The sequence below is a fragment of the Lethenteron reissneri genome, chromosome 25 (assembly GCF_015708825.2).
Source record: "Lethenteron reissneri isolate LAM-NWPU_2019-01 chromosome 25, ASM1570882v1, whole genome shotgun sequence".
In the NCBI taxonomy this organism is placed as follows: domain Eukaryota; kingdom Metazoa; phylum Chordata; class Hyperoartia; order Petromyzontiformes; family Petromyzontidae; genus Lethenteron; species Lethenteron reissneri.
Genome location: NC_083803.1, coordinates 7031855 through 7048280, shown reverse-complemented (window position 1 = coordinate 7048280; position 16426 = coordinate 7031855). Strand labels below are relative to the sequence as shown.

At 42.4% G+C, this 16426-nt stretch overlaps 1 protein-coding gene across 4 annotated transcripts in view; it reads right to left on the bottom strand.

Moving 5' to 3' along the window:
• LOC133347126 (disheveled-associated activator of morphogenesis 2-like) overlaps positions 1-16426 on the bottom strand; it is a 109567-nt gene that overhangs the window by 68363 nt on the left and 24778 nt on the right. For 3 of the 4 annotated variants that reach the window (XM_061559116.1, XM_061559115.1, XM_061559118.1), the window contains 2 exons: positions 14157-14396; positions 116-205 (listed from right to left, as the gene is read on the bottom strand). In XM_061559116.1, coding sequence (XP_061415100.1) covers positions 116-205; positions 14157-14351 — 285 coding nt within the window. In that variant the 5' untranslated portion in view covers positions 14352-14396. The remainder of the gene's footprint in view (positions 1-115; positions 206-14156; positions 14397-16426) is intronic. The other variant, XM_061559119.1, reaches the window with a different exon arrangement.

Sequence of the window (16426 nt, the reverse complement as noted above, 5' to 3'; positions counted from 1 at the left end):
GGCCACCCTGTGGGGCCTCATGATGCACAGCAAAAAGCACCCTCAATCTTACCCTTGAACATACAAAAAACGGGGACTCTGCCCCATAATGGGAGCCAGATTTCGGGAGCCGCACCTGTTTCTTGCTGCAGTAGATCTGCCACTTCTTCTCTGCAGGCAGGGCGAACATGGCCTCACGGTGCTTCTCTGGGAGGTCCAGCTCATCCTGTGGGGACGACGGGTTTGGGGATGGAGGTGAGAGGACAGAGAGGACGTGATAGGGTTACAATTAACGTTTTTGTTCTCATGAATCTATTCATATTTGCAACAACAACAACAACAGGAAAACACAGCTAATATCCAGGCAACCACGATGAAAATTTGAAACTACAGGTGCCCTTAGCTGTGATCTAGCAAAACGAAATGGAAAAGAAAAGCAATAGAGAGAAAAGTAAGAATTGGAGGATGAGAATGGAGAAGGAAAGAGATAAGGGCAATATACACACAGCAAGGTGAACCAATGAAAACAGCAACAAATCAACAAAAGAAGATCTTTCTGTACAGGATCAATGAACCCTGCGACAGAGTCTTGGTGAAGGTTAAAGTTAACGATTCGCATTTATTAGGCATGTCACTCTCATCTCAACGATTCCAATTCCTTGCTGTCGTCTCGCCTTGGGAACCTCCAGTGACAGATAATCCAGTGTAGTTATAGTTATGCGTTTGCGAAATATACAGAGGGGAAAAGTGAATTAAAATTAAAATCATCAGCCATGATCTCTCCACTGCTGGATGAAGGCGTCCCCAAGCTGATACCATCTCACACTGTCTTGATAGCCTCTGAACACGATGGCTTGGCGAGGCTTTCGTCCAACAGTGGATTGATCATGGCTGATGATGATGCAAATGGTGCTATTGTGCATCGTATGTGGAGATGCTACAAAACACACTCACTGTGTACAGGAGCACAAAAGGACCACCTACATTCCTACTGCAATTGGCCTGCATTCACAGCGCCCATGTAAAGGACAGCACTCGCCACTCACGCCGCACCGGCATCAAGGTGTATTCCTAAACACAGCGAGAGTAATGCGAGGGGTGTGCAATAAATGAAGAGAAGCGGCATATTCAAGCATAAAAAGCACACATGCTCAACACACACACTGCAGCACACTGCAGCGCACTGCGTGTAACTATAATATGTAACATGAAACGCAATAGAATAAACCTTATTCCACTACAAATCCACGAGCAAAAAGACAAAAAGTAATTGACACACTGATGTGTTTAAAAGTTCCATTTTGTTGGGGGGGGGTATTTTCATCACACCTCCTGCCGTTTCCTCATTCTTGAGTTTGTCATGATGATCACCATGATTCGTGGGTGAGCTGCGGGTTCGGCTGATGCACGCGCACATGCACACGTGCTGGCTCACGGCCAAACCTTGCCGAGCCTCCATAGGCATCCTGGAATTGTGTTTCACGCTCTCGCTCCGTAAAGCCACAGGGACTCCCGAGCGGACCCAAGTCCAACTGCCTGTGCATGTAACCTCACATAACACTTGAGCAGTTTTAGGAACCGTCCCCCTTCAAATGCTGTGTAATCTTCTTGGTTCTTTCGGTAAAGTCACGAAGACCTGGTCTTCACCTGAGGACGGCTGCTTGCGTTGTGGCCGAAACGTCGTGAGAATTTTTATTATTTTATTACTTCCCTTCTACGTGACTTTACCGAAAGAACCAAAAAGATGAATCCCTGCAGTCACGAAAGCTTTAAATCGAAAAATGCTGTGTAATATCACAGAGTACAGATCATATCATTCAACGCTGTCAACTGCGAATTTACTCCGCTTTAAATGTGGGGGAAACACCAAGAATAATCATGGATAAGAGGAAGGTTATGGCCGCGACGAAAGGTAGTTTTGCCAAACGCGAAAGCTTCCGTGGATAATAGTAGGAGTCGTGAATAATTGGGTCAAGGATAATAAGGTCATGGATAAGAAGAGTTCTCCTGTATTCAATCACAGGAACGAAAATGTACGTGTTAAAAAAATACTAATCAGATAAAAAGTAAGTATCTTCAATTAATATTAACAATAAAAACCCTGAGATGCATGATGCGCACACGTTATAATTGACTGTCATTGTATTTGAAGCGGCAATAACGACTTGAAAAATCGCTCCACGTTATGATTTTTGTTCTTTCATACGGGTTTGAGTGGTGGCACAGTGGTTAGCACACTGTGTTTAGATTTATTCCCGGCCATAGTTAAAATGAGTGCTGAGAGTGACATCTGCACCGATCTCTTGCGCCACCTCCTTCACCGACCCCGCACTGGCCAGCAAGCTTGGTCAAACATTCCCCAAACCCCACAAGACATGCGGAGGCTCTGACTTAGCAGTGGATTGATAACGGGCTGTGGATTATTAATATTGCTGCGAATATTTTCATCTCTCTTAAAACAATTTAGTAAAGATCGATGAGCTTGTTTTTTGTACTTCAAAGGTTGACGTGAAACCTTCCGTGGACCCTTTAAGGAGGCCGAAAGACAAATGAATCCGTGGCACCTTCGTGTGACGAGGGTAACAGAGGTAATGTCAAAAAAATAAAGTAGGAGCGCGGTGAGATGAAGTAAATTATGGACAGAGCAGCAGGATGTGCCTGAGCACTCGGAACACGGGGCAATTCATTACCCAGGCTGTGCCAGTGGGCATAAAACCCGAGCCCAGATCGACCTTTGGGCCTCACCACACGTCATCTCACCTGGGGGCTTCAAGAAAAACCAGACGCATTATCGTCTTTTAACAAAATGTCATACACCCAAACGTACATACAGTACACATTTTGTGCCTCTGCAGATTTTCATTCAAGCAAAAACATAACGTCATATTTTTCCTCTGCTTTGGGAAGTCTGCTGTAAAAAAAAATGTATGTCGGTTCGTTGCAGGTGATGTTTGCTGAGGCGTGTTAATGAATGAAGTTGGTGCTTGTCTGGATTTCCTCTGGTTGCCGGCCATGACTAACCCACAGCAGCAGTGCGCAGGTACTGCACATAATGCTGCAAAAAGCACAGCACCTAATTAATACAATGTGGAAAACTAATCTTTCTTTACATCACAACCAGAGCTTTGGATCTGTGGCTCAAGATATTACTGCATGCGAAAGAGCGCCATGCTATTTTAAACAACCCCCAAAGCCTCAATTTTTAGGCCTGCCCCCAACTCTCTATTTTTTCTTTGTTCATTTTCCTGGATAAAAAAAAAACAGGAGTTTCATTTTACCAAGCTGTGGTATGCTGCCCAAGCCACCTTCGTTATTCAAAGGTTTCTTTGTCAGTTTGGTGCACCAGGAAAAAAAAAATTGTCATAACCAAAAGAGCAAACATATTTGAAACTTGGTTAGATTTGTTATGGGAAACAAACATTCATATTAAAGTTCAAGAGACATTTTTACATTAAACACGTGTTGTAAAGTCTCCAGTTAGAACGAAGCTAAAATGGATACAATATTTATTTATTTTAAAATGATGCATATATAGCACATGTATAAACAGCTCTTTGATTGAAGAGTTTATTTGAACAGGAGACAAAATTCTATCCTTTGCATTATTGATATTGTATTATTTTATGAGCAAGGAAGAGGAGGCCAACATATCCTTTGGAGGGGCTCTCTAGGAGGGTATAGAGGGCCTCTAATAGTGGAAGCTCCTGGAGTGAAGCCTCTTCAGCAGTTGTGGCCAGACAAAGCGATTGCAGGGCTGCACCTTTATCTCATGATCATACTGCACGCGTATTAAAATGTTGACAACTGGAATGCTGTGGATTACACTTGTCAATGACGTTGCAGGTTCTTTACAATCCATTTTCCACTAGATAGCATGCTTTTTTAACACCTGGTCCAGTGGCAGATGCATTTAACAATCCAGTTGCACCAAAAACATCAAATTCATAAAACTTTACATATTTTGTCAGAATACAAATCAACGAGAAATTACTTGTCTAAACTAAATACTCTTGAAATTCAAGACACTCTTAGGAGTGGAAAAAATATATAAATACGTACATTTTCAAACACGATGTAACACCATATTAGGCATGAACGTCAGGAAATGTTACCGCAAAAAGCAAAGTAGTGAATGCTGTTTGGTCTGCGTGCATGGTGCCAGTTACCGCTAATGGCCAGCAAATGGAAAATGACCAAAATACAATCGATGGCTTTCTCCTGATCCAGGCAGAAACCCACTCGCATGTCTCTGCGTGCTTGCAAATTTTACTGGATGGAGCCCATGTGTGTCAACACATTCATGTGCCCGTAGATGTTTCTTTCCCACACGTGTATTCAGGCCATGCAAAGGTGGGTATCCGAAATCAAAACTGCGTAAAGCATCAACGATCATGTAACAGCACTAAAACCCACACCTGAAACAGATAAGGATGATTTTAAACTACGTGGAAAAAAGACAAAAAAGTTCCCAAAAATAGAATAAAAAAACTCAAAGGAGGTATACAGAAGGCAAGAAAATATTGAAGAACAAGACAAGAAAGGTTTTTGTTTAAGGGTGGGAGGAGAATAAGCCTGGCTTCCTGGGTTATCTGCCTTCAGAGATAAGAAAATAGGGGGCAACTGCGTAGGGAAGAGTTCTCTTGAGGTCTAAGGTTCAGCACTTTGAACCCCTGGCCTAATAGCCCTGATAACGTTCTGAGAGCACACCATGATAAAGCGGCTCCATCTGACCGCTGGAAGAAGTTAAAGTGCATGTCATCACGCTATTCTGAAGAAGGCCCATTGTGTGCAGGTGTCATCGCCGATATATTACCTGCATACAATAAAAAGCGTGGCCTCCTAAAGCAACACAAAGCTGCCTTGTGTAAGCGCTGTATGTCGGCACTAAAGATGTAAAGCTGCAATACGCCCAATGCCATCATTGCTATTACAAAACAACATATGAACTCCATGGAAACAAGAACGAGGCATTGCTCATCTTCTTCTTGGTTCTTTCGGTAAAGTCACGTAGAAGGGAAGTAATAAAATAATTAAAATAAAACATAATAAAATAATTATCACGACGTTTCGGCCACAACGCAAGCAGCCGTCCTCAGGTGAAACCAGGTCTGTCGAGGCGACAGCGTCTGAATGAAACAGCACACGTGCTTGGAGCATATATATAAGCTGGGCTGGAAGGGGGGGGGGGGAAAGGGCGCCTTGACAAAATAATTTGCATATCAAGAGGAATTTAGCATATTTATGGGAAATGCAGGTATGTGATTGCTCATCTTCTTTAGCCAATGCCGAGAATTCCACCTTAGCAGTCTTGCCGTAGGGTTAACCGATGTTAAGGGCGCCACAGTGGCCAGATATTAACTACTTTGCTTGGAAAACAGGAGGCCATGTGTTCGATCCTGACCCTGATGCCTGTATATTTGGAGTTCATATGTTGTCGCCGTGGTCCCGTGGATTTTTCTTTAGGTTCTCCGGTTTTTCCCTCCACATTTAGAAACATGTGTTTAGAGTATTTGACTGCTATAAATTTCCACATGATAAGCCACTTTGTTAGGCTATCATTTGTGGGCAGGTTACTTCTAAAAAAGAGCTATGTTGCTCAGTGGGCCTTATCTGGTAAAATAAACAATAGTTTGGTAGTATAGTTTATAGTTAACTTTCTACAACGTGTATACTCTTTTTATAAACTCTCAAAAGGATAATTATTGGTTGAGTCAACTTCCTACCAGAATTTGAACTTGTGCGAGTTTGAGAGGTCCATCCAATGTGGAGATGGAGCAGTGAAATCAACTCACGTGCAAGTGCTAAGATGGATTTTTACATCGCAGAACCACAAGAGATGGCAAGGGCTCACCATCCAGCAGCGGATTGATTGACGAAAATTAGGATATTGTGTCTAATTATTGAAACGCTGATTGAAAGAAACACAGTCTATATCCAACATTTACGTGGCTTAAAACAAATGTTTTTTTTAGTCAAGTATCACAATTGGACAGTTGACTGCAACCCATGTTCCAGGCAAAAAAATAATAATGAACCCTCGGAATGACAGAATAACAGGTAGGCCACCACCTGCAATGGGTTTTACTATTTTCCTGACTCCCAATGTTTTGTTTCCAAGTCAAATGGGGCATTCAAATCTGACTTCCTTGCACTGTGCTAGTCCCGGCACAAAAACGCCAGGTGCAGACAAAGTGAAATGCCACCCTGACCGAATGATTCATGGCCACAGGATTAACATAATAACGCTGACAATGGTGAGTGCGCTTATGAGCATGTGAATGTGTTATTGGCGAATGTTATTGGGTTTTTTTCTGCAACTTTACCTGGTTACTCATAGTAAAGATCAGTGACGTGGGTATAAGGTCATTATAGTGCTGTGGCAGAAAATTCCCAAAGTATACGGGAGAAATAAGTACTTGTGTATTGAGGAATAAAGAAACACACTAGCACTCAAATAGACCATACTTTTGTTTGAAGAGGAGAGGGAATTGAAAATAGTTTATACATAACATTGCATTCTCAATCTGTGACCAATTTGAGGCACATGGTCAAGCATCTTCTGACGCCATCATAAAATATTGTGGGATGACTGGCAAGAGAGGACATACTTTATCTTTTCCATAACTCATGAGCATTAGCATGGCGAGAGACACCATGCAATCTGTAACATTAATGCCACTTTCCGATTGCAGATCCCATTAAAAAAAGACATACCTGACCTCTGCTTATGGAATGCATTATATGTTTACAAATGAGCATGCATACCTCCTTGTTGTTTCCAAATAAGACGTGCCCTGTACACATTCACCGAGGATATACAAAATCCCAGATACAGTATGGCAAGCACTTCCTAACCACCTCAAGCAAAAGGCCCCCAATGAATCCACTGTTTTTAATTTTCTCCCTCTCCCTTTCCCGCTCTCTCCCCACTGCAATGCCAGATTAAATTGCTTTACTTTGGAATGTCAGAATATAACAGGCCTTTTGTTCTCGTCTCGCCAATGTGTACCCAAGTAAAACAGTATGACCGCAAAGTCTTAAGATTGTGTTAATAATGCGATTCTTAAAATACAAATAATAACAATAATATATTTTATAGTAACGAAATTAATGTTGTTGTTTATTTGAAGTGTAATTATGCGTAAAATTACGAATGATAATGAGATGTGTTCAAATGTATTTTTGTCTGATATGTACGATTTACATAAACCACTATTGGGGGAGCGGTTGTGCAAAGGTTAGCACACCGCACTCTGACCCTGGCGACCCGAGTTATATTTCTTACCACTGCTAACATCATCACTAGTAAATAATACGTGAACCAGGCCTGGACACTCCTTCCTTCACCAACTCACACTCACTATTTTGATCAAGTATGGACAAACAACCACCATGCTCGATCCACATTGCGTCGGGAGGCTTTCATCCAGCAGTAGCTTGTAAACTGTTATTGTTAAACGCTAACGTTCAACCAGTATGCACGAAAGACTTCAAAATATTTTACACATTAAGCGTGCGCATACTTAACATTTTGAAGAAAAAAAATTTTTTGCAAGATTTTGTACGAGCACCTGCACAGGAAGTGTGAACATTTTAATGGCTTTGGGAATATTTTTTATGCTATTGCAGGTGAAAGTCCAGTGGCACTGATCCTCAGAAAAATTATTTCACTCTGGGGCTGAGCTATTGCGAAAGTTCCCAGGCTGTGCTACACATGCAAGGGTGTACTGCCGAATTCCCAGGGTCCGAGGATGAGTCCGTCATTCTGTAACTCTCATCTACAGGAAGGCCAGCATTGGATGATGAATGCGACTCTCTTTTAGACACCACCATCATCCATCTGCTACAAGACTTAAATCAAAATAATTGCCTTATCTTAAGCCACTGGTGTGTGATTGAAAGCTGCCATTATTCAAAATAATGTTTCGTTCTATGTCTTTACATTTCTGCTGTGTTTTCCACGTAACTGGTATATAGAATGTTTTTTTTTTGTGACGGACAGCATTTCAAACTTTGTTATTTTTGTACATACTTTATGAGCAGGATTGACATAATAAAAATGTTTTATGCATTTCATGTCACATTTCTCACTCTGGTCACAATAACGATAAAAGCAGCAATAAATCAAAATTGCAACATTGAAATATTTATAGCAGATCAGTTTAGACAATCCTGGGTGGTTTGGTAAGATAAAGTGCGAGCCAAACCCATTCACCTCCTATTATTCTGACATCCTTCCATAAGACCGTGTAAAATACGGCTTCCAATTGCCTTCCCAATTTCATGCATTGACAATTTTGAAACAATATATCATGAATCCAACGGGAGACTGTAACCTATACCACTTTGAAGGATGTGTACAACCGAGACTTAGGTTGTCCATTTCTAAAATACGACTGAGTGTAAGATGCAGCATTTTAAGGGCAAATGGGTTCCCCTGTGTCTTCAATTAATGAAAAGTATGGCTGGATGTACAAAGAACAATGGATTTGACCTTCATTTCAGTGGCTATATAGCTGCATTCCAATTAAATGCAGCCTGCACATGTGGTGCATCAGAGAATGTTGTACGAGTGGACCCATATTGTAGTCTATTCTTTCCTTTCAGAAGACATTTCATACCCAGTTGCCAGGGTAAGAAAACAGATTAAGCTAAAGCAAATGGGTAAACGTGCTACCCTGCGTTTGCTTGTTCACGCCATTGTTATTGGAAGGGGCTTCACCAGAGTCAGCTCAAGAGAGTTCGACTCGAGGGTGCTTGGCATACTCTTCCTCACCTGTCAGAAGTCCTGGAAGAGGTAGGAGTACCCACACTTTACCCAACCACACACGACCTGGCAATCGACTCAATACAGTGTGCCCATTTATACTCCTAGGGTAGACAAAGGTGGGGGGATTTGAGAATACTTGGCCCATTATTTAACTTTGCTGTGCCAGGAAAATTCAACACGTAACATTTCCATGGTAATTAAGACCTGTATTCCTAAAATAAGCAAATCCAAATAACAAAGGAGGTGAATATGAGCTGAATATTATCACGTACAGACTTTGAAGAAAAGCTAAGAATAGTAAGTGGACTTGGGCACGGCAAGTTGTGAGAAATCAAGATGGCTGGTGGGGGTTAAGGCTAACAACCCTGAGAGAATGTCCACCATTGAGATGGTGCCGATGAAATCAGCCTGTGCACAGGAGCCAGATGGATTGCTACGCTGCAGAACTGTGACAGATGGCAATGGCCTTTGGGATGGTTGCATCTAGCAGTGGATTAATCGTGACTGATGGTGACGATGATTACGATGAGCAGATACAGGGCATACAAGCTCGATCAGGCCGCTGAGACTCATACACGTGAGAACACAAGGGCTTAGAAACAACCGAGTTAAAATCGGACCGCTCGACCCGAGCGTGCCTCTGAGTCATTTCCCTGCCCAGCTCACAGCTGTGCTTTGCAAAACGACAATAGCTTCCCTTTCCGCATACAATAATTTCTTGTGCGTCAGTCGACACATGTGGCCTTCTTCCACTGCTCTCCAGCCAAGGTGCTGGGCCTAGTTCTCTTTCCTCACACCCGCAATACTCGTTGCCAGCAATGGCAGTTGTTTTATTTGACTCCTTGCCCACAACTTTTAAATGGTCTCCATATAAATTAAACCATTGTTATCCTTTGGTTACATTTCATGTCACCTGATGCATTCTACCCTCGAATATAATAATTTACAGCCCTTTGTCAATCCACTGCTGTGTGAAGGCCTTCCCACCAGTGGCGGCTCCTGCAAAATCTCTCAGGGGGGGCAAATGTCTGGATGATTAAGGTCCACCCATGCAATGAATAAATTAACAGCTTAAGCATGTAAAGGCAACTTCACTTCTTTAATATTAATGAAAAATAAAGTGACTCTTACAATACATCTTGTTTGTTTCTATACTCACTATTAAAACAAACCACTCAAGTTTATTTTATTAAAGATTCCACTAGGTGGCCACAAATTATATTGTTGGATGAAACGTGCTTACGTGTGATGACGTAAGCACGTTAGGGCGAGCCCTCCCGGAAGCCATAGAGAATGCATTGCAGCGCCCCCGTTCGAAAAAAATCATCTTTGAATGTAAGTCTATGGGGCCACTCGGGGCGATTCTCAGCCGGAGTGAAATCGCCCAAAAAGAGGCGGTACTCCACAGAACGTGACATGACGCTGATTGTACTATATCCAGAGGCTGCAGTGACGGCTAGCGTGACTGTGGTTCAATGACATTGGTGGTGCGTCGCCCAATCGCCCTAATGAAGAAACCGCCCCTGCTTCCCACGCCATGTCGGTCTGTTTGACCGTACTTCGCTATGCTGGTCAGTGGAGGTTGATGAAAGGGTGGGGCCTGGGACTGGTTCAGATATTACTCACTGCTGATGTTAACCATGGCTGGGCATCGAACTCAGGTCACCGGGTTCGTTGTTTGTTTAGCACTGCGCCACCATTCTTCCCAATACGCTGTGAAGATTTAAAAACACGATTGGAGTCTTGTGTTTTTTTTTAAACCCATTCTACAAATGTTACGTTATATAAATGTGTTCATTGTAAATCTACTACTATAGAATGTTCCAAACTTGTGTGCATGCGTAAGAGTTTTACCTGAAAAATAACACGCTGTTTTTGCTTAAAACTTACCAGAAGCAGCCACTTACAGAATAATACATAAGCGGGGCTGCTGGAAATTATGAACACACGTCACAATAAATTGGGACAACTCCAGCCCTTTAAGAAGCGAGATGTTCACGACTGTAGCAAGGAAGATTATATTCACCATCGGTCCAAAACTCCCCACCGTCGCGCTTGATTTAATGAGTGGGAAAGTTTGTAGACTGTAATATGCTGGATTTTAGATTTTAGATTTTAGATTTTAGATTTTAGATTTTAGATTTTAGATTTTAGATTTTAGATTTTAGATTTTAGATTTTAGATTTTAGATTTTAGATTTTAGATTTTAGATTTTAGATTTTAGATTTAGATTTTAGATTTTAGATTTTAGATTTTAGATTTTAGATTTTAGATTTAGATTTTAGATTTTAGATTTTAGATTTTAGATTTTAGATTTTAGATTTTAGATTTTAGATTTTAGATTTTAGATTTTAGATTTTAGATTTTAGATTTTAGATTTTAGATTTTAGATTTTAGATTTTAGATTTTAGATTGAGCTGTATGCAAAACTGTCCATCCGCAATCTCGCACCCCTGCCATCTCCCCTCTGTGTGTCCGCACACATCTAAATGGTCATGAGTTTCAGACTGTTAATGACTCGTTGCTGTAGTTGAAGAGTTGAATTTATTTCATAAAAAGGTTGATGCGCTCAAATTTGTCATCATGAGTTGCACTTATACAAATAACTTTTATTACACATCCTTTTAAAAGATCTCTTGATTTTTTTTTGTTGGCGTTGTCACATGACTTGACTGTAGGGCTATACCACTGAGTAACGTGATTTCATCTCTATAAATATGTTGGAGATCCTCGACTAATGAACAACAATAGAATTACATTTATAACAGTAGCAGTCTTATGAGCACATTTCAAACATTCTCCACAACTAATAATGAACATTTATACCCCTCTATAAATCCACTGTTGGATTCATCCTTCCCCACGCTGTATTCGTCGTGGAGTTTTTTTGACCATACCTCCTCACTCTGGTGATTGTTTGATCGTAAATGGGGGTGCCAAGACTGATTTAGATATCACTCATAGCTGACATGAGCCATAACTGGGAATCAAACTCAGGATTGCGGGTTCATAGTGCAGTGTAATAATGACTACAACCATCACTCCACCCCTTACAAGTATCAGATGCAGTATGGTTGTATTGCTCAATTGAATTCACAGAGAGAACTAACGAAATTGTAATTTTCAGTCGTGAATAAAACTGGCCCATCGCATGCACATGAACACAACAGCAATAGCAATGCAGTTCTGTTTCCAGGCAACACACTGGTTAAGCCCTCAGAGATCACCGATTTAGGCCACCTTTCCCCTGGGTGGACCTTTTGAAATGAAGGTCAAGCCTGGTAAATGAAACAGCCCTTCACTCAAACAAAGACAAAGACAAAGATCCCCCGTATAGCCTTAACAGACTGTAGGGGCAAGTGCTGTTAGCGAGCACCTATGAAGGCCGGAACGGTACACGAGGGGGTGGGTGGGCCAGCACCACGCCCGACCGCCTTTGTCTCCCTAGCGGCGATGTTTACACACCGCACCAGGTACTCATTTGAGGCTGAGTCGACCTAGGGGAGGCCCAGGACCGGTTCAGATAATCGTCACTGGTGTTTGCCGTGAGCGGGAATCGAACCCGGTTCGCCAGGTTCGTAGTGCAGCGCGCTAACCACTACACTACCGCTCCAAACACACAGAGCCAGACACACACACACTCACAGGGAGTAATTCCCCCTCTTCCCCCAGTCATTCCCTTTATCTTATTCTGATTGCAATCTACATGAGTCTCCCTTGAGTAAAAAAATATAAGAAGGCAATGCACCCGCTCTCCAAAATTGCCATGAAATCCCACCATAAATCCTCAGTGTCTTAACACTGCGAGGAAAAAAAAACAATATAGGAAAATTATTACTGGGGACGGTTTTGCTTTTAATCAAAAACTTTATTGGTTTAGTTTACATTCACCGTGTGTGGCGTTCAAAGACACACGGCCTGGAGATATTACCTATTGTGAACAGCCATGACCTCAGCAAGCACAGAACCGGCAGAGTCACGGCAGATAGAAGCAAGAACTGAAGATGGGCCAAGTAGGACAGTGTGCGACCGTTTTATGGACTCTGCGAGCGATCCCTCCCCGTGTGCGCGCACGGGACCGTGGGTTCCGTGGGGTCACCCGCTCTCGCCTGCTGTGCCTTTCTCACACGTCCCCTCCCCGTAGTCCCCTCCCTGTAGCCGGGGTTCCCACACGCGCGCACGAGCGCCCGTTATGAGCCTCCTGGGAGGTGAGCATGGCGAGAATGAGATCGACCTCCCTCCCCGCCCCCCACCGTGCCCCCCGCCCCCCTACAAACAATGAGTCCGTGTGTCGTAATCATGCGGCGGAGCTCTGTGGAGCAGAATGTTCGCAGTTGAGGGGGGAAATCGTTTCCTGCGTCGGCGACATTTGCAGGAAAGTGATGCTTTACTGCAAGCCAGAAGTGGGATTCAGCAGAACTGGCTGCGAATTCGCATAATAAAATGTATATATTTTTTACTTTACATCAATGCCACTTTATATATTCCGTATTTTATAATGAAATCAACATGCTCAACATTACTGGGCAGTGCACAAAGACACCAAAAGATGTAAACTAGTTCTTTATTTATATCGGATTCTGGTGACTGTCCTGAAGCGATGGGAGGTAATCCATACATAAGTACCACCACTCCAAAAAAAACATTGCGTAAAGGGAAACAATTCCACTAGTCTGCTCTCAATCCTCCAAAGTGACTGTCGGGGGATTATAGGTATGCGGAAAATGCTCGGATTTTCTCCTTGGGGAATCGTTCTTTCGAAAAGCGAAACCTTATTTGCAATTCACCAGTGCGTACATTGTACCTCTGGAAATTGCTCCTGTTGTCGGTACGGTTTTCACATTTGATACAGGTTTAACAAGTGTATAGAATGAGTTCTGCAGGCTACGTATTATGCGCTCAGTTCAGCGATGTCATTTTGGCAGTGTAAAAAAAACGTTAACAAGGGCGTGTCCTCGTATTTTACCGGATAATCGTGCAGGCTGAAGATGAGGTTTTTATTCTCGTACGTACTTATTAATTTGAAAGATAAAATAACGGATCAAATATAATGATGTGCCATTTACACGACGATAATAATAACAGCATAATTTACCTCCGGCATCATCACGGCACATCAATATTTCATCCAGCAGCAGATTGACAAATGGGCTGTACATAGGCAACAGTCAAGTGCGTGGCTCGCAACTGCAAAGCTGCGAGTTTTCAAATCTTGTTTTGGCATCGACTCAACCCATCATCTCTCTGGTGAGGGGGGGGGTGATAAAAAAAATAGTACCAGTTTGTGGGGAGGTCAACCGCCATAGATGAGCACCACTATCAATGCTCATTTGAGAAGGGAAATCACTTTTGTTTCTGTGCACGACTGAAGTCAAGGACAGAGAGGAGGACCGATCGATGGGCTCACCACAAGCTCGGAGAAACGCATGTCCAGCTCCTCCTGAGAAGGCATGGGCATGGGGGCCTCCAGGGCATGGATGGAGGAGACGTGGTCACGGTGCAGCGTGAGGCCATGTGTGATCTGTGGGGGCTCGTCCCTCTGGCACCCGTCGAAGCAGCACAGCAGACACCACAGCCCCCGTGCTCGCTTGCGTGGTGCCATGGCCTGTACTTGGTAGAGCTCTATGTCCTACCATTCATGCCACCCCTGTGGAAGAGAAGGAGGGGGAGAGACGGAGGGGTAAACATTGAGCGGGAGCACGAAGGGGGCGAGGGTATTTAAGTGCCTAACAAAAAAAACAAGTCCTTACCCGTGACACAAATAAAAGAGTGTCTGTGAATCACAGGAGGAGCAAAAAATGTAAACTTCCGCACAGGAAGAGGAAATTGGATATATTTTTTGTTATACTAAATATAAACATGATATATTTATGATAGAAAGGCCTTGACTTGTAATCAATGAGATCTGTAAAACAAAAGCACTGCTTTATATAGAAAATAAATAGTTTGTTGTTTTGAAAGCAGCATATTATGTGCGCAATACTTTTGAAGCAATTACTTTGGTTTACTGAAGCTTTATTTATCAGCCTCGCTTTTTTGAAAACATAAATAGGAATTATAAATTGCGCTTCAGAAAAATAATAAGTGAGTCAGACGTCGGCTCTGATTCGCGTCTGGGGCCTAACAATGTGAAATGCTTGCTTTTATTGTTGTTTTTCTGTCCTACAATTCGCTTGCATATGAATGCTCTTGAGATTATCTAGCTCTTACTGGAGCTGCACATTTGTTTCTCGAGACATTGATTGTGCACACATGCAGACCCCGTGGGGATTTTTTTAGGTTTTTCTGTTTCGGTGACAACACACACAGGTGAGCAGCAGACGAACTCAGCTCCCTTGCCCAGCGTTACACAGAGCCTAGAGAAACAAGCACAGGGAGGTGAGTGTGTGATGCCCACAACACATCTCCGTCTTGCCGCAACCAAGCCGGGAGAGACACTGACATCGCCATTGGCAGTCATCACAAGGAGAGCGCTGTAAACCGTATCAATTCTGTGAACACGATTTAAAGAATCAAAAGAAATGTGATTTGTTTTTTTTGGTACCGCATTGGCAGTGGTGCTCAAGCACAAATAGCGCTAACTTAACAGAATCATCAATAAAACTGCCTGAAAAAGAAAGCATATTTTAAAGACTGTGTGTTTTTTTTATAGCAGAGTGATAAATGTATCTGCTGTAAAGAACAGCCAATGTGTTGAGTTTTTTTTAACGTGGTAGATCTGTTTTAAAACTGTTTACAATCATGTGTGAGCTAACTGTGATGATGCCACTCATATTAACATTCTTATGCATGTTTCCAAGACAAAAATCTTAACGTATTACTCGAATTATACTGACATTTTAACTGTCAGGATGGATAATTTGTGGAATAGCTGGTTGCAAGTAAAAACTTGACACAATAAATCCAGGTATTCCTTCATAACCCATTACTTTACAATGTCCATGAATTTGTTACTTATCAAGCAGGTTACAAAACTCTCCCAAGTACAATGCATACTATACACGATTGCAGTCAATAATAATTTTACATTTCCTCGTCAAATAAAAAAAAATAGACATAACACCTTCCCGCATCACAGGGCTGCTGTGGATCTGCTGCCTTAACTCAGTTGCTAACACCGGCGCGACGGTTAGGCGAACCGACGGGAGAGGACTTTACACCCAGCACATTACAACCACGTGAGCAAAAACAACGGTGCGCTTGTGTGAAACGGCTGTCTAATGAGTGACATTCCTGAAACGCTTGCTGGCGTCTCCATTCTAGTACACACAGTAGGTAGTGTGATACCACACACTGCGCGAGCGTGTGTTGTCCACTCTCACCTCAACTGCGTTGAAATAGGCCACGTGTTTCTAATAGACATCCATTGCCGGCGAAGGTACACACGCGGCTACCAAGTCATTCCTGCGCGTGTTATCTCTGACAGATCCTCCAAAACGAACCGTCACGGAATGAAAATCTCTCTCTCTGGTGGCGTCAGTCAACGAAACATACCACACTTTTAAGCGCAACATGTTGAGTTTTACTTTTCAATTTTTTCTCATGTATTCATTTTAACTTTTTTTTTTATCAAGCTCATCAGATGGAGAAATAAGTATATTTGTCTGGTTGCAATGCAGCAGAAGTAGAATTCATAATATTATGAATAATATTGGTCGCGAAAACTTACGTGTTAAA